Source organism: Tasmannia lanceolata, unplaced genomic scaffold (genome assembly GCF_043159265.1).
Source record: "Tasmannia lanceolata isolate RefF3 unplaced genomic scaffold, GAP_Taslan_0.1 ptg000005l, whole genome shotgun sequence".
Classification (NCBI taxonomy): Eukaryota; Viridiplantae; Streptophyta; class Magnoliopsida; order Canellales; family Winteraceae; genus Tasmannia; species Tasmannia lanceolata.
Window position 1 is genome coordinate 10,668,564 of NW_027518682.1, and position 23,658 is coordinate 10,692,221.

The 23,658-nt window shown below is 38.3% G+C and overlaps 1 protein-coding gene and 1 long non-coding RNA gene across 2 annotated transcripts in view; both read right to left on the minus strand.

Annotated features, from left to right (window-relative positions):
- LOC143876611 (uncharacterized) overlaps positions 1-2,038 on the minus strand; it is a 37,695-nt gene extending 35,657 nt beyond the window's left edge. The window contains exons 1-2 of the long non-coding RNA XR_013250430.1: positions 1,802-2,038; positions 1,599-1,722 (exon numbers count right to left, since the gene is read on the minus strand). This is a non-coding gene — a long non-coding RNA (uncharacterized LOC143876611). The remainder of the gene's footprint in view (positions 1-1,598; positions 1,723-1,801) is intronic.
- Positions 2,039-7,025: 4,987 nt separating this feature from the next.
- LOC143877458 (BEL1-like homeodomain protein 1) lies at positions 7,026-15,097 on the minus strand. Its single transcript, XM_077379499.1, has 6 exons — positions 14,755-15,097; positions 14,382-14,555; positions 13,198-14,075; positions 12,076-12,449; positions 8,358-8,418; positions 7,026-8,258 (listed from the first exon to the last, which is right to left on the minus strand). The coding sequence occupies exons 3-6, from the start codon at positions 13,999-14,001 to the stop codon at positions 7,437-7,439; spliced, it is 2,061 nt and encodes a 686-aa protein (XP_077235614.1). The 5' UTR covers positions 14,002-14,075; positions 14,382-14,555; positions 14,755-15,097; the 3' UTR covers positions 7,026-7,436.
- Positions 15,098-23,658: the final 8,561 nt, after the last annotated feature.

The window sequence follows — 23,658 nt, forward strand, 5'->3', positions numbered from 1 at the left end:
TGCTATTAAGAGCCAGGTTTCTCCATCAAAATTTTGTAAGGTTTCGATTTCACCGGATTTCGATTTCGGTCACGACTGAAACCCTAAATTTCGGATCTCAGCCGAAATTTTTTGGATCTATGCTTGATTCTTGGTGATGGCTCGACTCGAGCCTGTTCATGAGTCCGGCGATTTGAAGGTCATTCTCCTCGACCGCCTTGTTGAGTCGTTCGAGTTGCTCGGCCATGCGGATGACTTGCTCCTCTATGGTGGTGGCGCCAACAATCATCGCGTATCGGATGGAAATGGGAGAGCTTTCTCGAGACAGGGAGAACGATGATATAGATCCGGTCCTCGACCTAATGCTTGACCTCGAACTTGTAGAAGATCCAGAGAGATCGGATTTAGTCCTTATACTAGAGACAACTTTCGTCGCCGGTCGCCCTTTTACGTAGTCGACTGGCTCCATGAGTGGCTCCATGAGTTGGGAGAGTCCCACCCAAGGAAGCAGGATTCTTCCCTGGGAGCCTTCGATTCCCGCTTTCAATTCTCGTTTCGATTCCCGCTTTCGATTCCCGCTCTGGCAACCTTGAGCAGGATTCTTCCCTGGGAGCCTTCGATTCCCGCTTTCGATTTCCGTTTCGATTCCCGCTTTCGATTCCAGCTCTAGCAACCTTGGTCCCATCGTCGACTTAGCGCGCATTATGGGTCCAACAAGAGCGTTAGTGGAGGAGACAGGCTGAGCGCGTTAATCTTCCTGCCCCAGCGGTAGTAGCTGGTGTAGAAACGTCTCCATTCTTTCTGGCCATTTGAGTGTTGTTGAGAGTAGGTGAAGGTTGATTTGATCGAAAGATGAGAGGTGAAAGGCGTCCCACTGGGCGTACCAGAAATTTGTAGGCAACAAATTTCATGATTTCTTCGAATTCGCGAAATTTGTTGTCGACAAACACTTCTCACTATTTTAATCTGTTTTGGATATGGCTTGGGTTACTTTAATTGCAAGATTTACCCCTTTAAACTCTTAAAGTTCTACGAGAATAACCCACGAACCCCGGGGGGTCGAACCATTCCTCCAAACTCAAAAGCAAAAACCTTTATTTGCATCAAAGATCTCTTCATAGAAGAAGCATTTCCAAACCCAAAACCATTAGTTAAATCCTAACTTGCACTATCGCTTAACGGGACAGTATTCATGTTGTGCATTCTCAAAATAAAATGAGTGGAGTGCAGGCAGAAAAACCCAACCCGGTCCTAGAAGCAATCTCTGGTAGAGTCGGGATTATGAATCTCAGGTTTTCCCCCATAAAAATAAGAACCGATCCCACCTTTGATAGTTTCTCGGATAGATTAGGGTTCTGGAAAGCCCGACCCGCCCAACCCTATACAGAAGCTATCTATCTCTTACCAATAAGAGTGCACAAGTATTCTAAAATATAAATATACGAATTCACAATTGCTTTTTTGGTTGCAGGTAGAGATTTTATCTTATTTTTGCTATTTTTACAAACCTCAAGGTCGTTGGCTACACTTAACTCATTAATCAAATTACCAAATGCGGATTAATATATAACAGAACTCACAAAAATACTCCAAATTAAGGTAAGAAAAGGTTTACTTACTGTTTGGGCGTCTGTAAAATCCTCCCAAATCGCAAATTTTCAATCTAATACCATCATCATCCGAAGAAGGTGAAGCATCGCCCGTAGAAACCCTAATTTCCTCCGGATTGTTCTTCTTTACACACTGCGAAGCCTAAACAGAATCAGAAATAAGAACTGAGACATGAAACTAATCATATATGAAGAAAAAAGAAGAACGCCACCCTAAAGTAGATGAATCTGGGGTTCCAAGCTTTAAAACCACGAATTCGACGAATCTAGGGTTCCAAAGCTTTAAAACCAGGGATTCAATTAATCTAGGGTTCCAAAGCTCTAAAACCACGGATTCGATGAATCTAGGGTTCCAAAGCTTTAAAACCACAGATTCGATGAATCTAGGGCTTCAAGCTTTGAAACCATTGATTCCCTTCTCCTTGCATTTGCTCTGCCCTTTCGAAGCCTTTTCGAACTCTGGTTTTCAAAAACGAAGTTCGACCGTTATTTCAATAGAACGAGGCACACGTCCTGCTATGACACAGTGGGCCCTCCGCCCTCCTCCATGTAGGCCGGTCAAGAAGTGACCCAATTCGGATCGGATCCATCCAAATCACTATTCTTTCGGATCCTAATCAATCCAATGGCCCATGCACTTCCGTCTGGGTCCCCATCTGACAACATTTGGGCACGTGCAATTGGGATTCAACAAAATGGCATTGCATATCCCTCCGATCTGTAGAAGATTTCATAATTCTCTGTTTGGTTACGTTTTTTTGAGTAAAATAACAGGGAATGTAATTCTCCTAATTACCGAGGGGTGTTTAGTAGGGATTTAGCATAAATTGGAATTTTGACCGCCGATTATGTAGAGCGCTTGTCGGGTGATGTGGAACCGTCGAAATTCGTTGGACGAATATCTTCAAATCGAAGGAAAAATTGGAGAATTTCTCAGGAAATTTTTTTTTTCACCGTAATTGTCATAACTTTCTACTTTTGCTTTTAGTTTTTTCCGTAATTGTCATATCTTTTTACATTTTGTTGGTATTTGTTTTGTAATTTTCAAACTTTATAACCATTTCTAGGTAATTTTTCATTTAAAACTTTATAACTTCTCCTATTTTACTCTTTTTTTTTGTAATGATTACTTTTTTTTTGCTTATTTTTACTTTTGCTAGCAACCTTTGCCCATGTGCGCATCTTTGCACAAGGATGACCACATGCCGAGAAGTGGCATCGGAGAAGTTTGCTAGGAAATTCCTAAAAAAAAAAAAAAAATGTTATCAACACTAGTATTTTCTTATGAGGGCACTCTCACTTTATTAAAAGTACGGTATGGTCCACACCATAGGATGATCCAAACTGTCCATTAGATGGGCCATAGCCTAAATAGGTTATGCTCCAAAAATTATTTCCATAGGATGATCCTCTAATCTGAATGTTAGAGGGTTGATCCTAACCCTCTATAGATCGGAGGGTTAGAATCAACCAATGGAAATAATTTTGGGGCATAACATATTTAGGCTATGGCCCATCTAATGGACAGTTTGGATAATCCTATGGTGCTAGCCATACCGTACTTTTTATAAAGTGAGGAGTGCCCTCATCAAAAAACAGTAGTACTGATAACATTCCCCAAAAAAATCTTAAAAAATACAGTAAAAAACTCCTGCACATCTCCTACCCCCCAACCAAACAACATCGAGGAGATTTGCTCACAATCTCCCCGTTGACTGATTTCCTTTTGATTTCCCTTTGACTTCTTCTTCTCTAAATCCCCCCAACATCTACCAGCATCCAAACAGAGCATAAATGATTTTTGAGGCATTTCATATTCAGATCAGTTCAAATCAAAAGGTTAGGATCATCCTATGGAAATGATTTTTGGGGCACAACCTATTTACGTTATGCCCAAACAGACGAACAGTTTGGATCATCATATGAAATGGGCCGTACCTACTTTTTTAGACATCACGTGTTTCCACGGCCACTCATCATATAAATTCTCATGTCAGTATATGTCTCGCCCGAATGTATTCGGATTCAAACGATCTTTCGAACCATGCAGGCCCCTTCACAAGCCTACTTGCAACTGATCAGCACACCCGAACATTCTTAAAATCCAAGTACATTTTCTTGTTGGTCCTACAAAGACTAAGTATAATTAATACAAAAAATGTGTATTATTAGAAATAAGTTCGACTAATTAGTATGATACTTGGGCCATTGGAGATCCAATATAAGGTTTAATAGATGGAAGGTCCCTTGCTATGTTTCTATTTATCAGTCTCAAGCAAAGTGCCTCACTCCACATTCGACATAGTTATCTCTTCTGATACTTTTTAATCTCCTCGATCTAGAGCAACCTCTACTCTAGTGACCTGTAAACACAGGCCATGGATCCCCTCTGTTGAGCCTTTTATCTCCTCTAGAGCAATCTTTCCATTAGTGACCCATCTTCAATGAGCCCCACTCAAGTTAAAGATATAGGTAATGCCAATTGTGCCACCATGCTAGATTAAGGTGGACCCGCAAGAAAATGTGGCACTAGAGGCCTTCCTATATCATGTAAATTTTTTATCTAGCTAGTTTCCTATTAGTTTGATTTAGAGGAATAATATCATTTGAATGTAGCTTTGACTGCTTTACATTGTAAATTAGATGCATGAAAAGCAGTGAAGCGGTCAAATATTTATTCTTTATTTCATAGAAATAAAACAAGAAATGTTTAATTAGGGTAAGGTTATGCAGTATACAAAATTTTATAGGCTATGTTTCAAATGACATTGGTGAAAGTTGTTCACCAGCGGCCATTATTCTCAATGTAAATGCAAATTGGGACCATTATGTGTAAAATAACAGGTCCTACCAAATCAAAACATGAAGTGTAAAATGGTGCACCCCACCCTATGCATGGGCTTGGGTGGAGATCGTGGGACCACCCCATCAAAACATGAGGTAAGATTGTGATCCCACCTAATGCATCGGTTTAAGTTGAGTTGGTAAGAAATACACTATCAAAACATGGTGTAAAATAGTGGGCCCCACGCAGGCATGGATTTAAGTGGAGATGGTGGGCTAAGTAAGGGGTGTAAATTGGCAGGCCCTACCATATGCATAGGTTTGGCTAGAGAGGGCGGGTCCTACTGTATCAAAACATTAGGGGTAAAATAATGAGGCCCGCCCAATGCTACCTATAGGTGTAAAATTATGGGCCTCACCTCATCAAAATATGCTGCAAAATGATAGGCCTAAATTTAGTTGCGACTACCATAATATCAAGGGGTATCTATCCAGCAGTAGACCCTTTCGATCCAACGCCAACTACGCTCCAACCTAAATTGTTGATGAGGAACATTGTGAAATTGCACAAAGAGTTGAATAAATGTAAAAACATTACAAAAAACTTCAGAACATTATAGCTATCCTTGGGTCACACATTGTCTAGTTTTACCTTATTGTTTTCCTTCTCAACCAATCTAATCTCTCCGGGCATAAGCTGGTCATATGTACGTACTTATAGCAAATTATACACTTGAAAGGCACTTATTTCAGGTTTTGGTCGGGACCGACACCGAAACGTCACTTATCTGAAATAGTATTTTATTTCGTCCGAAATTTCAGAATTTCGGTCGAAATTTCGTTTTTTCCAAAATTTCACCCAAAACACAGTTTTTTTTAAATTAATTTAATATTTTACCGAAATTCAACTGAAATTATCAAAATTTCAGCCAAAATTTGGTATCGAATAAAATAGGGAAGTGATATTTACACCCCTTTTGATCACCAGGGACACCCGGCCCCAGTGTATCAATGACTAAAGGGGAGCAAATGTACTTGACGTCACAAAATCCAGTGGTTTTGATTGCCACGCGCTGGGTGTCCCTAGTGACCAAAAGGGGCGTAAATATCACTTCCCAATAAAATATTGCTTTTATTGTTTCTCCGGATTCAACCGAAATTTCGATTTGGGTGGGGTCCGAAACCGGTACCGAAACTGAAATTTAAAACCATGGATATGAAAGAATTCATAGATTAAGACCCGACCCAACTCGAGGTCCACAATGACACATGCCGTAAAATGATGGGCCCCACCCATCCTATGCAGACGTGTAAGAAAATCCACTATAGAAAAAATTCCGGTAATAAAAAAATCCCCATCGAAAGAAAACATGACAGAAAGAACATGCTTAGTGAGAGAGAGAGAGAGAGAGCTCCTACAAGCTTTTCCCACTGGATCAAGACAAATTCCTTTGAAAGAGCCCACAAGCACATGGAAGCTGCCCCACTGAAACTATTGTTCCATCAATGACATAGAAAAAAACAGTACTGACAAACACTTCAACATCATTCAATCAAAATCCTCAAATTCTCTCATCCGGCTTTCCTCACAGCATTTACCCATTGAAATGGCTTTCTTTTTATGCTTCGTTTGGTTGCTAGGAAAAAACAAAAATCCATTAAAAGAGAGGGGACAGCATTACCTTGGAAGTCTCTCATGTAATTTTCTAGGAAATGGTGCTCTCTCTTTCTCTCTCTCCACTCATAATGACATCATTATCTAATAAATGCTTGTCCCCTCTCTTTTTCCACAAAAAATCAATGGAATTTTTTTAACTTGCAATCAAACGAAAAATACACTTAGACCCCCTGTGGTTTCAATTTGTGTAAGGTAAACCTCCTCAGTTGACGGTTCGTCCACAGATTGAAGGGTTGGATGATCCTATGGAGCTGATTTTTTGAGCACACCCTATCTATGTCAGGGCCCATCAAATGAACGCTTTGGATCATCCAAACAATGTGGGCCCACTGTGTTTTTGGTAGTTTAGGCTCGAATCCAAACACTACCAAAAACACAATGTGCCCACATTGTCTGGATGATCCAAAGCGTTCATTGGATGGGCCCTGACATAGATAGGGTGTGCCCAACAAATCAGCTCCATAGGATCATCCTAACCCTTCAATCTATGGACGATCCTTCAATCTATGGACGAACCGTCAACTGAGGGGGTCTACCTTACACAAATTGAAACCACAGGGGTCTATTTGTAACTTTTTAAACATTAGGGGTTAAGTTGAATGTGTCAGAAACCACAGGGGTCTAAGTGTATTTTTCCCTTCTTTTTATTGACCCTTTAAAATAATCTTATACCATTTAACACAAACGCCAAAAGTTAGTTAGCATTCACGTACAGAACCTACCAAAGATAATATTACATAAAACAAAAGGTAGAAATGAATAGATAATCCTCATATTAAAATGATGGTTTCCCTTTCATGTGAGAAAAAGAGCAGATGGATAAACTGAAAAATGTATTCAAATAATAAGTAGAAGCTTGATGATGCCAGGTTGATATAAAGAGGGCTAATATCATACTTGCCTTCGCTGAAAGATTTGCCTATTAATTCTGTAGTTTTTCAAAAGGTACCTAGACCAAACCAAGACACTCCCAATACATAATACCATCTGCATTTGTGAAGTGGTATACTACAACCATTTGTATTCCCACACCCAATTTGAATGTTCATGGCAGTAATCTATCTTCCAAGAGTATAAAAATAATATACAATCTTGATCTTTATGAAAATTTCTCATGTATCCATCACACATGGTTCCCTAGCTAGGGTATAAACCTGTACTAATTTTCTTTATACATCTAGGCTTGCAACTCCTTTCATTATTAAAGGAAAGGAGAGAGAGCCTGAGAGAGAGACTAACATTTCCCCAATCCTTTTACACCAATCCCTTTGAATCATAAAACTTTACAAGCACCCTAATGCGACCCTAATGCGACTTACACTACTTTTTATCTAACAAAGTCATAAATGGAGTGATGAAGTATGATCTATTGGCCGGAAGTAAATTCAAGCCACATAGTCTGGTAATAACTGAGCAATAAAACGCTTCCTGTTCTGAATGCTGAGGTTCTCATATGCATTTGCAGAGTGACCAGTTGGACTGTTCATGGTGCAAAAATCATTAGGTTCATTGGCCATCTCAACTCTCCTTCCCATTGTTAAGTTTTGGTTTGAAAGGTAACTCTGCTGAGGTCCAGACATAGAAAGATTTTCACAGTGTGGGAGCCCAAGAGTGAGAGAAACTCCATTACCTTGGAACCTAGGTGCAAATTGTTTGGGATCAAACCTCCCAATTTCTCCAATCTGATAAGCTCCAAAACCTCCTTCATGGTTAGCCATTAAGGAGTACCCATCCGGGTTCTGCATATGGGTGCCAAATTTCATCGCCTCATCTGATTTCAAGTCCAAATCGTTGCTCATCAAAGCAGTGGTATTTGAAATTTGCAACTCATTGTTTCTAGCCTTCTTGGGATTTCCTTGTAAAATACCTTCCTTGTTATGGAAACTACCTTGTGTGTCTAACGATCCAATGAGGGAGAAACTGGCTTGGGTTCGGGCGTTTCCCATGGTGGATGAAGGATTTGGGGAGTTAGGGATTGTACTTGGAGGGGCTTTTGGGCCATTTTTTCCCATGTTGATTGCTTCTGTTCTTGTGGGACTATTTTCCTGAGTTCCAACAGACTTTGATGCCAACTCTTCATTAGCTTCGTTCTTGCTTGTTTTATCATCTGAGCAGTTTTGTTCATGTTCCTTGGTTTCCTCCATGTACATTTCTTCAACCATTGGCTTCCAGAGTCGAACCCGGGCATTTATGAACCAATTAGATACCTGCATGGCAAAAATGTAAGCTTGATCCAACTGGGTTCTCAATGATTAAGTGAAAAAAAGAAGATAGAAAAGGGGGATATAAGAATAGTTTCATAGTACCTGGCTCCTAGTAAGCCCCGTCTGATTTGCAAGCATATGTTTGTCTGAATCTTTTGGGTACCTGCGAGGCAAGTTGAAAAGCTCAATCAACTATTAAAATTAAAAGTCATAGGCAAAGTATGAGTTCTAAATGGCATAACCTTTTTTTTTTTTTTTAATGGCAAAGAATTTTATTAATATGAACTGAAAACCGGGGAATCAGCCCGGTGATAATACAACTATAAAAGGGAAGAGAAAAACAAAGAACACAAAACATAAACCAGTCAAGGGGGAGGAGATCAAACATTTCCAAGGCCGCTCTAGAGACTCGCTCTAAATGGTAACTTATATAGGTTAGTTTTAAGTTAGTTCACCTTAATTTGTCTACTCAAAAAAATATTAAAATGTTTACAAATTAATCCTCAAATAGATAGTAAAGAGAAAAATATTTCATCTCAAATCATCAATATTTAGGGTTAGTACTCAATAAATAAAGGGAGATGATAAATTCACACCCTGTATGATTATTCGCACCCCTTTAATGTGAATTGACATCAAATAGCGTTAAAGTCTATTCATGTTACCCTCCTTTTTGACGCATTTTGACGTCAATTCACGCTAAAGGGGTGCGAATTATCCTAAAGGGGTGCTTGGATATATCATGTTATTTAATTATTTTTACTACTTTAAGCTAGCTATTTGCTCCAAAAAGAAAAAAAAAATTGATGTAAAGTTAGATCTAACGCACCATACCAATTAATTAATTATTGTGGTGAGCTTGAACCACTCGTACTAAATAATTCAGTAAAAAGGAAAAAACAATCACACTCCAAGAAAAATAAGAACACAAGATATAACGTGGTTCGGCCAATACGCCTACACAGCTATACCCGATACCAAAGGGCACACGCTGTTGTCTCTTATTAACCGGAGAAGATCGGACAATATAATAGCTCTCAGGCTCCTAAGTTCCTAACCCTTCCCTGTACTCAGTTACACCGTTCTCACAACTAAGAAACAATACCCACAACTCTTGGTCGATCTCTTTGACACCGTCCAAGTTACTCTACTCTCCCTTTCCCATGCACATTTCCCTTATATAAAGGGTAAACTAAATCCTAATAAAAGTAATAAAGTCCCACACGGTTTGGTTTCCCAATACCAACCATGTCTAAATAAAAGAAAGAATAGGAGATTAAACTCCTTGCCAAATAAGGATGCTCATATCTCATCTTGGAAATGAGACCACTTCCACGTATGAAATGTTGAAGAAGTCAACATTCCCAAAATGTAAGATCTCCATTTTCACATTTCAAAAAAAAAAGATCTCTATTTTCTCATGTAACCCAATTTACTCATTTCCCTATGTTATCCAAGAAAACTCACCTCTAACCTCATTCATTCCCTATTAACCAAGAGTAAAATCATTGTAATTAAGAAGAACATCATTTTCGAATTTACCTAAGGAAAAACCCTCGAGAGAAATCCTTTCACATAAGATAACCCACATTCTTCAATGGAAAATACTATGGAGACATGTAACCCTAAATTGCGCCATGTATGCCCTACCTAGTTGCCTTAGTTGTTAAGGTCATTGTTTATAAATTCCCTAGCTTGATTAGGTTTTGGTCATGCCTGTAAAACTAGGATTATGGTCTTCAATCAACATACATCTAGAATAAGTCATGATCACATATACTATAGATCTAATCAATTTAGTATTACAGATATATTAATCTAAACAGACACAACTATGCAAATAAACTAGAATACAAAGAAAGATTAAGAATTTATCATGATCGGCAAAGATGGTAATCGATCGGGCTGGATCTTCTATTGCCTCTCTAGTTCACCTGATCTCTCGTAGGGAAGATCTCCTTTGATCGGTTAGATAGTAGCAGAGACCAACCATTTTATTTACAAAAAAAGACCCCCTAAAGTTTTACCCACAATAGAACTCTAATTGGCATAATCTAAACCTAGTTAAACTTAGGGCTACACTAATAATTCATGTCTCAATAAGGATAAGATGCATTGATTACTATTATAACATTTACTGACCATCTTGGTCAATGGGTAACTACAATAATTTTACTCTTAATATCATTCATCAATCTTGACCGTCGAGACCAACCTCTTTATTTATAGAGAAAGACCTCCTAGAGTTCAACCCATAATAGAACTCTAATATGCTTACTTCATTTAACCAACCACATTACCCAGACCCACTTGTTGCGGTTGAACTTAGGGCTACACTAATAATATAATATATGCTTCAATAAGAATGGGATGCACTGATTTCTCCTACAACCTTTACCGATCATCCTGTTCAATTGGTAACTTCAGTAATTTCACTCTAATCACATTAATGAATCTAGACCGTCAATCTTAGTTCAATGATTGCGCACATAAGAACTTACAACAATGAGTCAATAAAAAAATATTCTATAACTAGACAGAGTTAAATGAAAAATGGTCCACATTAATCATTTACTCCCCCGAGTGGACTCGTCTTACCTTGGTTGAATTCTTGTCTAAGTATGCATTTAAAGACTAGTTTAAACAAACAATGTGCCAGACTTGCCAACAATTAGCGCAAGTCTTCCTTAATTTGTCATGTGGTTCTAATACATAGCCTATGCATCATTGTATAGACAGTATGATTCTAATTTGATAAGTACGTCTTTTATATTCTTAATTTTAGTATCATCTATATTTCACGATATATCATAATATCACTGTCCCAGTATCATTCTATCATGACATATAGCCAATTTATACTCAGATTTTTTATTATTTTTGTAATATATTAATTATTTTTAAATATCTGTTATATTTTAAATACCCAGTGCCAACATATAGCCTATATATTAACCCTATAGCCAAGTAAATTAATTCATAGCAATATAACAAGTCGCTGATGCATTGCAAGAAATTTTTTTGTAGCTGCATTCCTTAATAGAGGACCTCCATTCCATGATACCCAATAGAAACTTACCTCTCAAAATTTTTTTCACAAGCTAACCAAGGGAAAATTCCTTTTAATCTAGAAACCGGTTTCTCATATATAGTTCACTTCTCTCTTTCTCACCCCCATGACCTAATCTTCAACTTTAGAATCCAACCATCAAGATATCCCATCTTTTATCAAAATGACATCAGCATGAGTGTCCTACACTTCCCTCGGGAATATCGAACTCCAAATTTGCTCAAACACAGCCGCCCAATTGAATACAAGAGGATAAGCTATATCTTTTCAGACCCAATGGCCTGTCAACTCAGGCATAACAACATGAGTGTTTGTGCCATTCCTACTCATTATTTGCCATAACCCTAGCCCCATTAGAACAACTAGCCCTTTTCCCCTCAATCAATGAGACAAGAATGGAGTTTCTCAATAGCAAGAAAGTAAGCATGGCTTATTTGTCTACAATTTTTTACAAGGACAAGCAATTGTATAGCATAGATCGAGTGACCAAAGACTTTCTTTCACGTGGTGCATGGATGCATTAAGTCATTACACATATCTTATCTGTAGAATATGGCTGCACCCTATCAAATTATACATCATAAGTTAGGTTTAAGAAAGATTTTCCAAACACAAGAAGACCCAGACTAGAGAAAACTGTACATGAGTTAGGTTTAAGAAAGATTTTTTAAACAGAATGATCAAACCCAGATTAGAGAAAGCTGTATTTTTTGTTCTTAAATAATGGGTTATAAAGTTAAGAACACTTACGGGTGCAAGAAGTGTTCAAAGAGCCATGCACGAAGAACAGAAACTGATCTCTCTGGTAGCCCTCTTTGGGGTCTCCATGCATTGTGTTGGATCATTCCCAATTGTTGAAGTGCCCTCTGTTGTCTCAAATGATTATCCACAAACTTTAATCTCGAGCCCTCAGCTTTACCTCCTAAGCAATCTTCTTCCCCCAAGCTCTTGCTAGTAGCCCTGATTTGGCCAGAAATGGCGTCCCTCAAACATCGAAATTGCTTCGAGATGGTTTGTAAAGCAAGAGCTGTGTATGTTTTTGCTGACCCCAGCCCCGCTACGGCTTCGAATGAAGAAACTACAATCTGCATCTGGTTGTGATACTGTCTGTATCTTTGTTCCACCTTCAATTTGTCAAATAAATAACTTTTTACCAATAAATAAGGTAAGGACACATTTGTAATTTAAAGTAAAGTTAAAGGTTTTTTGTAATTTTAAATTATCTTTGGGGAAGCAAAATAGGGGAGGAGATAATTTTGGTAATTTTGTGTAATATTTATGAATCGATTTCACCTTGGAGATGGAAATGGGAAGAAGAAAATGAAGAAAATAGAAACCAGGCAAAACTACGTGTTTGTTAAAGATTATGACAACCGATTGTGAGTGCCAGACCGATTATTGGACTCAAAAGAGTCCAATAATCGGTCTGGCACTCACAATCGGTTGTCATAATCTTAAATTCCAGATTACACAACACTGCTAAAAGCACACTAAATTGCTGACCATTTTCCAAAGCTCTGCTACATATCAGACCTTTTTTTAACTGATCTATGAATCTCGTACATCTATCGTAGTACATGTCAGACTTTTTAGAAAATTTTAAGCCGTTTCAACAATCCAAGTGCTCAAATTCCGAATTTTTTGGGAAAACACCTGCTTAAAAAACACATTTTTTGAAAATTCTTCCTAATGGGTTTCTGTTCAAAGATCAGACCCAGCTCAAATCCCAAAAGAATCATTAAATCTTGTCTAGAAATCGACCCATTTTACCTGTTGGGTTTACGTTCAAAGACAAAACCCAACTGAAATTCTAAAAAATATCATCAAACTACCATCAATTTTCATTTCTTAAAGAAATTCAAAAAATCATACCTCATCAAGCATGCCCACAAGTTTCCCTTTCTTCATCTGAAGCTCCTGCCTTTCTGCGGTCGTAAGCTCGGCCCCACGCTTAGTACTAGTTTCACCTCCACCCGAAACTTCTGTTAAATTATGCTCTTTGTTCATCTTCATCTGCCCTTTATTCCCTTTCCCCAATTCACTATTAATTCCCTTTCCAACACTTACAACTTCATCAAGCAAATTCTGCGCCGCTTTCAAGTACTTTGATCCCATCAAAACACTCTGCAAACCCGAAACTCCGTTCGACACTGCCGACGTCGAATCACCCCTCGCCGGAGAAATCACCGGTGGGTCAGATTCCGGCCTATACGAGCCGTACCCAGGTTGTTGGGACGATAGAGTTAGAGACAGCCCCTGCTGAGGTGGCGCGAGGGACCGACGGAGACCCAATTGTGCGGTCATATCGGGTCCTGTGGTTGTCGGAATCTGGTGGTGATTACCAGCCGTTGGATCGAGCGAGGGCGTCCAGAGATTGTAGTGGAGACGTGGGATGAATCCGTGAACGGCCGAGATCTCGTGTTGGGCATGGACCGGCGATGGACGGGTAGGATCTTGCGATGAAGAGGCCGTAGCCTGGAGAGGGATTCCAACAAAGTGTGGGTTTTGTTGGGGAGTTTGTGGGAGATTTGTGGGATTCAGTGAATTTCCTGTGGAATTTAGAAAGACCATGTTGGAGGGGGTCTCAGAGTATCCAACATAGCCCGGGTTCATTAGGTAGAGAGTTTGTAATCCATCTGATTGGATTTCCGAAGTGTTGTGATAGTAAGTAGCCATTGGATTTCAAGTACTCACAAATCAATTCAATGAGAGGAGATAGAATAGAGAAGGGGAAGTTTATCTTATTAATCCTGAAAGAGAGAGAAAGAAAACCCACAAATTAGAATTTCAAAAGGCTAAATTAGAATTCCGGCCTCAACCCACAAATTCCAATCAAGCCCATGTATCCCAAACAATTTTCAATCATGAATTGAAATTAAAAACCCAGAAGTTTGTAAAAGCTAGCATTTTGGAATTGAAATTCACAATCCAAAAGTAGAATTCTAGTAATTTTCCGGCAGAATAAGGACGGAAGGGAAGAAGGGAAGAAAAAGAATAACAAAGCCAAGCTCTTTATTTATATTCATGTAAGAGGAATGATAGACTACTATTGTTACCTGTTTGATGCAGATCCATGTGCACGTGATACATCATCAGCCAAGAGGGGAATTTTACTTACAGTGACACAAAACCGATCTAAGATTATGAAAGACAGAGGTGTAAGGACGATAAAAGCTTATCAATCCCTTCATTTCAGACCCTTGTCAGACTCAATTCTGCAATTCTCCAGACTGAAAAGGAAAAGAAATAAAGAGATGGGGTTAAAAAGGCTAGGAAAAAGATACCCATCTTTCATTACAATTATCCCAACACCTATTTCTTTTCTTTTTTTCTTTTTTCTCTATTTTTTTTTTCTTAATTTTTTGTTGGGGTAGGGGTGTAAGTTTCTAATCCTTCACCACTCACTTCAAGGGCTATGTTGTGAGGTACCTGCGAATGAATCAAAAGAAAGAAAGTTGAGTGATTTGACCCTCATTTCCTCATCATTAGATATGAAGAGAAGAACATATGAGAGAGAGAGAGAGAGAGATGGGTGTTAAAAATCTCTTCAGTGCAAGAAGAAACAAACAGCTGAAAAACGAGGAAACGTCTACTTCCACCCCAAATTTAATAACAAATTGAAAAACAAGAAACCCTCCTCTTTAAATCAAATATCTTTTGTCATTTCATCATTTTTTTATTCTTTTATTTTTTTTCCCTCCTTTTATGGTTGGATGCCACAGTGGGAAGATAAAGCAATCGAAATACCAACGCAACCCAACTACCTCCATATGTGTGTGTGTGTGTGAGAGAGAGGGAGAGGGAGAGAGAGAGAGAGAGGGTATCAATTTATCATATAAAAATTCCAACCAGACGCGCTGGACGAAGTTGGGTCCGTCTCCAGATCAATATGAATTAAATGATACCATGTTCAGTTAATCTAGACTGTACATCTAGTGGGCCCTACCATGAATGGGTCACTATCTAAAATATCAGACTGATCGGACAATCATAAGTATCGACACTTTCTAGTATAAGGAGACTGACTGAAAGCCCTCTTTCTATCATTGTAATTAACTAAGGGGAAATGTTATTCGACCCCCTTTTTTACTTGGGACAGTCCCCTCTAGTGTATGCCAAGTAAAAAAAATGGGGGGATATATCACTTCCCTTTACTAAAATTCTCTATTTCAATTTAATTATTTATGTAATAGCTTATGTACCTAAATTGGATCTCTTACTTTCTTTCTATCCCTCTCTTGTTTGCCACTCTTCTCAGTTGCACTTCCCTGTCTCACAAATGGGCCATACAAGAATAAAAAAAATCAAAAATCAAAAGCTTGATATGTTATGCCAACAATTTAAAAAAGGGCACTGATAAATCGACTCCCCAAATCGATAAATTGACTCCCCATGTGTCTATCTCTCTCCTCTTTCTCTCTAACCTAGAGGAGAGAGAAAGACACATGGGAGTCGATTTATCAATTTGGGGAGTCGATTTATCACTCCCCTTTAAAAAAATCTCGAATCCAATAAAAGTTAATATAAAAAATAGAAACTTCAACTACTTTTGGATGTTTGATTTGAAGAGTGCCCCCATTAAAATGGGAGTGTATGGAAATTGATTGAGAGAGAGAGAGAGAGAGAGAGAAAGTTATCTCTTAAATAACTCATATACCCTTTAAATAGCAACATTTTTGCTTTAAAACCCCCTTTTAATATATAAATGAAGCTTACTACCATCTACCCTTTTTCTATCCATCTGTTTTTTTTTCCCAAGAAAATGACAAAAGAAGAGATAGATGTTATATTTTTTTTAAAAAGGTGACTTATTTTTTAAAGTTTCTCCAAGAAATAGAGAGGGAGTGTGTTACTAGTCTTTGTCCCTTTTATCATTTTCATAACAGATAGGGTCCTTCCTGTAATTTCCAATGCCCACAACGAAAAGTAAAATTAAAGTACTTGTTATGGTGGGGTTACATGTAAAGTTAGGCGAAATTCCTAGATGGTAATCCGATTTGTTGATTTAAGATGGGACCCACGGACCAATGAAGTATGGATCTTCTTGGTGGGCCCGTCTCTATAGCAGTCGGTGGACCCTTTTTTATCTAAAATGTTATTGCGTACAGAACATTTAATTACGGCCCTGTTCGTTTGAGATTATGATAACTGATGGTGAAACCCCGAACCAATTATTGGACTCAAAATTAGTGTAATTTGAGTCCAATAATCAGTTCGACGGCTCACCGCTCACCATAGGTTGTCATAATCTCAAAAGAACAGGACCTAAGGGATTTGCTAATCAATTTCACATAAAGCTATTTCGCAGCTGACTTTTGCATGAGAGAACAGCCACCCCCATGCTTACTTTTCAGTAGATTTTGTCTTATTCATTTAATTAGTGTGAGATGACTGTTCTCTCATGCAAAAGGCAGCAGTGAAATAGCTCTCCGCAAGATTTCCTACCAAATCCCTTTAATTATTGTATACACCTTTATGATTAGATTATTAGTCTATTGTTATTGTTGTTATTATTTTTTGATATTTGGTAAGCATTGAAAGGTCTCGAGGAATATCCTTAACAACCGGACGTTAGAAAAAAAGGGTTGGAGGGGCCCACCTCTTCATTAGCAAGAAAATGTGGGTGCGTTTGTATGTGGACTTTTTCCTTTTGTTCTTTTCTTTCTTTTTCTTTTTGAAGTCCATTAATCGAATACGCAACCTTTTTTTCTCGAGGATCTCAAGAGCCGCATATGAAACCCTATGTACTTTGTTGCTGTCCACCTCCTCATCTTTTTGCCAAACCCTTTCCTTTTTCACTTTCACTTCTTTTTCATCTTTTTCTTTTTTATTTTTGTAATTATGGCACCCTAACCACGTTTATCTTCTCTTAGAGCCCTACAAACACCCCTCCTCACCGCATAACAACGATGTAGGATCTTTATCACCCTTCCCACTACAAATCTAGCCGTTGGATCACGATCAATAATATCGACACATAACACATCACATGTGTTTGTTGGCCGACACGAGTGACGTCATGTATGTCATCACACACGCTTTCTCGTGCGTCATCAGCGAAAAATATCCTCTAACACAACTCGTGGTGTGTATCTACATTACGTTAACCCTAATTTTCTCATCAAAGCCCGACTGAAAGAGACACTAATGGCGCGTTTGATCAGTGTTTAAAAACTCGTTCACTCGACTCAGAACTCCTCCGAGTCAACTTCCATTTACTTTGGCAGTGTTATGCGTTGCACCGCATCTGCATTCCGCATTGTGCCCTACAGAGTCAATAAACACTCATTTGATTCTCTCAAGTTATGGGTGCGTCAACCACGTTCTTAGCCGTGTCCGTGCTGAGTCGACAAGGATTTTTCTTTGCCGTGTTCCGCATCACATCTGTGTTTTTAAATACTGGTGTGGATTGCTGGAATCGGTGTCTTATTCTAATTCTAGTATTTGGTTTTAAAAAAATGAACAGATTCAAGGGGTGGAAATGACACAATGCAAAATTAAAGATGGAAAAGTATCCTGCCGGTATTCTGATTCCACTCGAGACGGAATGATTTTTTATTGAATTTTTTTTGAAATAAAACTTTTTCTTTTAATTTTTTTAATTCCATTTCCAAAGTAATTAGAATAAGAATTGGATTATGATACCGATTCCAATTCCAATTCCAATTCGTGATTCCAGCATCTTTTGACACCTAAAAAAAATTATGTGTATAATCTTATATGCAAATGGTTTCGTAGTTAAATCTGATTATTTGCAAATAATTGGTATAAAACTTCTAGAATTAATACGACGTGTGCCTTACATAAAGAAATTGACGTTCTATTTACATATAATATTGAATTAAAAAAATATTATTTGCAAATAAAGAACAATTTGTGTTGAATCCAAAGCGGCCCCAAACTATCGGACTTACATATTGCTAGAGATAAATCGACTTCTAAATATCTAAGGTTTCATTAATTTTAGCTTTTCCATTATTTTAATATGTAAAGATTTCCCACCGATTATAGTGAAACAGCTCAAAGTTCAATACAGTAAATTTCTCTAAGATCCACCTCTTTTCTAGTTTGAAATGTGGAAAACAAGGTCCACATGAATAGGAAAAAGGCAACCCATCTCTCGCAACTTTTCAACATTCTACAGCTTAAACATGAGTAAGTGACAAGCACGGTATTGAATATATACCCTTTTCCATTCGATAAGCATTTCTCATGTTTATATATTCGGACATAATAGAAAGTCTATGAATTATCCAAATATCACATCAATCACTAGGTTAGAATTTATTTATCGTCCCTTTATAACTTTATATTATTAGATGTGGTTTTAATTCACGCGGTGACAGGAAAAACAGAGTAAGCCAACGTAAGCCATCCCATATTAACCCTGCGTGACTGATGTTAGATCACATATTTTTTTATTGGGAGATTATTTTTTTGCCCCCCCCCCCCTTTCTAAGGATAATGCGCCCCCCTTTTAATGTGATTCGACGTTAAAAAGTGTTAAAGTCTGCGCACAATTCACGTTAAAGGGGGTGATACATCCGCTCCCTTTTCTTCCCTGGGCCCAGCAGCCTCTATTGTATTTATGACTACCCTTTTACACTACAAGGGGCTGGCCCAAGGAAGAAAACGGGTAAATATATCATTTCCCTAATTAAGGAGTGATTTGCTACTAAGTTATTCGTGCTAAAGTTGAACTGTTTTTGGAGATGATATCAGTCATGCTTAATTTTGTGATTAAACTTATCCCTTCACATAAAATGAATGCTCTGATTCTGATACAATAGGAGAGCTTAGGCACGTCGGAGATTAGACCACTTCACCATTGAGAAGGAAGAAGTTAAAATAGTGGTAACATATGAATTGTAATAATCCATCAGGCGCAACATATATCTACACGATGAACAATGCATGGTGAAAATAGTAAACAAATCACAAGCCACATGATTATGATACGAGTTTACATGGTTCATCAAGATTGCCTACATCTGAGCAACATAGACAAGAGATTACTAAGAGAAAATTAGCAATCCCTTACCACAATTCCTTCACACCAACCTCGATGATCAAATCCAAGCTAAATGTGTGTCAAAGTGAAAACCCAAGTGGCCACTTTCTCGCCATGTAAAAGTCTCTCTCTTTTTTCTCTTTCTCTTGTATGAGGAATAACAATACCTTATATAACTTAGATAACCAAAGTCCCTCTCACTCTCATTTGAACTAGAAAGCTACAAGCTAGAATCCCATGATTTTAGGAATTGCCTGAACAAACTCCTCATTTTCTGGATCCTATAGGAAACTACAACAAAAGAATCCTTACTTGCGTGAAAATAATCTATCAATCCCACTAATCTCCACCTTGACTTGTTTTCCAGCACATGTGGGATTCTTCATATGTTTTTCATCACCGCAAACATCCATTGGCCTTTTGCAATCACTAGCTACACAAATCATTGAATCATCCTGGTCTTGATCCACCTATCTTGATCAATATAATCAATCCACATGTATAGCTTACTCTGAGCCAACTCTCAATTATGGCTCCATATACTCCTGAAAACCTGCAGTCTTAATACTTCAACTCGTTAAATAATATTTTATTCCTTCGTATATTTTGGACATATGGTACATCACTTAAAGTGTGCGTTCTCCGTCGAATTTTCAAATCATCACGGTCCATAATGTCATGTTGTCACAACTTAATCCATCACTTAATGTTAAAATTTATGCCCTTCTCAGTTGGACGCCTGAAAATATTATCTTTTGGGGCTAGCATACATGATTAGAGCTACTAGAATATCGAATTCAATTATCTTAAAATGCCAATCTATTTGTGGAGACCGTGAGGACATCTCCAACCATATTGCTCGGATTATTCATTACCTCTACTACCGTAGTTTTGGGACAAACGTCCGACTTGTGAGCTTGTTTCGGGTCATAAGCCTTGCAATGATAACATTGCATGCCTTTCTATTGACTCTGTATCTCGACCTACGGTGATCTTCGTCTTCTTCCTAGGCTCATTTGACAAGAGCATCACTTTGACTTCTTCTAGCATTAGTATATAATTTCTGAATAGTAGTCTGATCACTAGATTGTCATGCAAATTCAGAAAAAAAAGTAAAAATATTAGGGCCCGTTTGGATACCTCATATTTTGTATTTGGATTTGGAATTGAGTTTTGAACGCAAAATGAATAGATCTGCCAGCTCATGTTGAGGGAGACAAAGAGGGAAGGGGGTACTTCCTACTAGGAGGAGAGGTTGAGGAGCAAAGAGGGGGAAGGAAACTGCCCGATTTGTGAATTTCCAATTACTTATTTCCACAGCATATTTGGAAATCTGATTTTTTTCACTGTCAGTTGTTGATTTGGAAATCCAAGGATTTGATCGGATCCAAATCACAACACAAAAAGGGCTGCAAATGTGAGAAATCCAAATCAAAATCTTCTCGGCATCCAAACAAGACCTCAAGGTCTTATCTTCTTTATCTTTTCATCAACCTTGGGGAATTGATCCACAAACCCAATGAGGATTCTCATATGTTTCAAAAGAAACATGGCTTTCTACATCTTCAACACGTACAACTGTTGCTTTAGATACAATTGGTTGATAAGGCTTTTTAACTTATAAATCTTCTTTGGCTTCTCCCATAAATTTGGTACAGATTTTTCCTTCATAATACATAATTAAATGATGCTAAGAGCCCTACCTTCAATGTCTTACTACTCACTTGGCTCCCTCTTCTTTGGCATGGTACCCTTTTCTGTCAATGCCTTAATGTCCACTTGTCGAACTAAGATATCCTTCTCTCTCCTTTGCCATAAAGTGAAACTATCTTTCCCATTAAATTTTTCAATATCGAATTTTAAGCTTGAGCCCTTTATTGCTATTTCATATTAACCCCAAATAACTTAACAAACTTTTATAGCAAACAGTTCAACTTTGACCTTGGTCGTCCATTCGAAGCAATGAATGGCCTATCAACATCTGATCATTCAATCAGAGTAATGTATGCCTGATCGACCTCTAGTTGTCTGATCAGAGCAACATCTAACCATGACTATGATACCAGTTTGTTGTAATAATCCATTGGCCTTTACGCAATCTACATAGTGCATACACAATTAAAATAGTAAAGAAATGAAAATCCACACAATGAAGATACGAGATTATGTAGTTCAATGAAATTCTTTAAGGGTGATGATATTTTCACCCCCACTGCATTATGTGCACACCCCCCTTATTTTCACCGACGCCCACCTTTCACGTCAAATCAAGTTATAAGGGGGTGTGCACGTAATTCAGCGGGGGTGAGAATATCATCTCCCTTCTTTAAATTTATTATCTTCTATTATGAACAAAAAGAACATGACATTACAAGGAAATAAATGCAAAATCTTAATACAATCTTTACACTCTCAACACTCACAACCCGAGAGAGATTAAACCTAAGCTAACCACATGTCTATGAGATTATCCTAGTCATTCTCTTCTCCAATAAGTAAAAAGATCCTTCCATTTTCTCCTCTCTCGCATAAGGTACAACAATACTTAATTTAAACTAGGTTTCTTGAACCGAAATTTCTCCCTCTTCTGGTATAACTAGGAAGCTATTAAAGAGTCCCACGATTATAGAAACTGTCTAAACACCCATATGCACATACAGACCAATACTCACTCTTTCCTAATCCTATAGTCAACTATAAGAGTCCCCATTTGTTGTTGGGTTGTAATTGCTATCTTACTAGGTTCAACCACTGTAGCTATTCGGAATCCCAAACCATTCCAACTTACAATCAAAATTTCTTCGAATCGCCCGTCCTGCAGTCTATGCATCAACCGGAATCACACAAGAGTAGATTGATACTAGAAACTTCTGGTAAAATGGCCGCCGTCGTGTCAAAACTACACACCATTCCCAACAATATAAACTTAGAGATATAGTGTCTAAGCTCCGTCGCATCAAAGATCCGTTGGGCCAAGGTCATCGAGATAATGAACAAATGCGAATATAATTTATATTTTTGTAAAGAAAACCTTTCAGTTTGTGTGATTAACTTCGTCTCAACATACTTTAAAACCACCTCATGAATTTACATTTGTCTATAGGTAATTTAGTTTGGTTAATACTCTTATATTATAAAAAAAAATTGCATTGATAAAACAAAGACCGATATGTTAGGCATTAGCCTGTCCGAAATGAGAAGAGAGAAGGACAAGTCAAAATACAATCGGGATCAATCATGTATGTGTAATCTTGTAAAACGCTACAAGACAACTCACGTGGTCTTGGGACCATGCGTAATATAACGAACTACAAAAAATCAATGCCCTTACGCTTGATGGCTCAACCGTATAGAGGAGAAATGATGTATCCACCCCTTTTTTTTACTTGGGACAGCCCTATCTAGTGTAAGAGATTGCCATAAATACACTAGAGGGGCTGTCCCAAATAGAAAAAATGATTTTCTCAGCACAAGCAGGACGGAAGTGTGTTAGCAACGAGCTTGACAGCGACTATATTTTAAGCATTTACCTTGAGAAAATTGGTGAAGAAATAAAAAGATGGAATATGGGGGAAGAGGGGCGGCTCTTATCCGTTAGGACAGATGGTTGTGAGGGTGCCACGTAGCAACACGCACTAATTAGGTTAGGCCAAAGGTGGGCCCAGACCTTACTGTGATTCCACGTGCCAGCTAACATTAATGGACTTCTTTGGGGGAGAAGGTCCCCACAAGGCTTTTGGACACGTGTCGACAGTTCATGGCCCCCCTGCTTTCTTATTGGCCCAAGATGCCTAAAGATTCGGTCGTCTCGTTCGCCTCTAGTGGGGCCCACAATCCAATCAATAGGGTGCTTTTTTGACGCGTCATTTCACGAATAGGTGGACCCCATGTGTCGAAAGGTCAAAGCAAGAGCCAATCAAACCAGGGAAATTTTTCTATCAAAAGCATTTCGGGCCGGTCTCTGTCGGGCAGCGGGCCGGGCACGTGTCAATTAGTCATACCGTGGCCCGCATTGCCCGCAACCTACTATTATTGTATTCCCACAACAAAGAAGCGCATACACGGAAATAAAAGTAACCTCCCCAAGATATGACACTTTTGTCCTATCTTTAGCCTTTTTGGGGAAGGATGTTAGTGTGATATTTCCACCCTTTTTTTAGCCATCCAGTCCCTGAGTCGTTCCTTTTTTCCTTTTTTCCTTTGAGCACAAAAAAATCATGTCCATACGATGATCCTAGCCCTCCGATCTACCTAGGAACTGCATATTATGAAAACCTCTATAGATTGGAGGGCTAAGATCATCTTACAGACATGATTTTTTG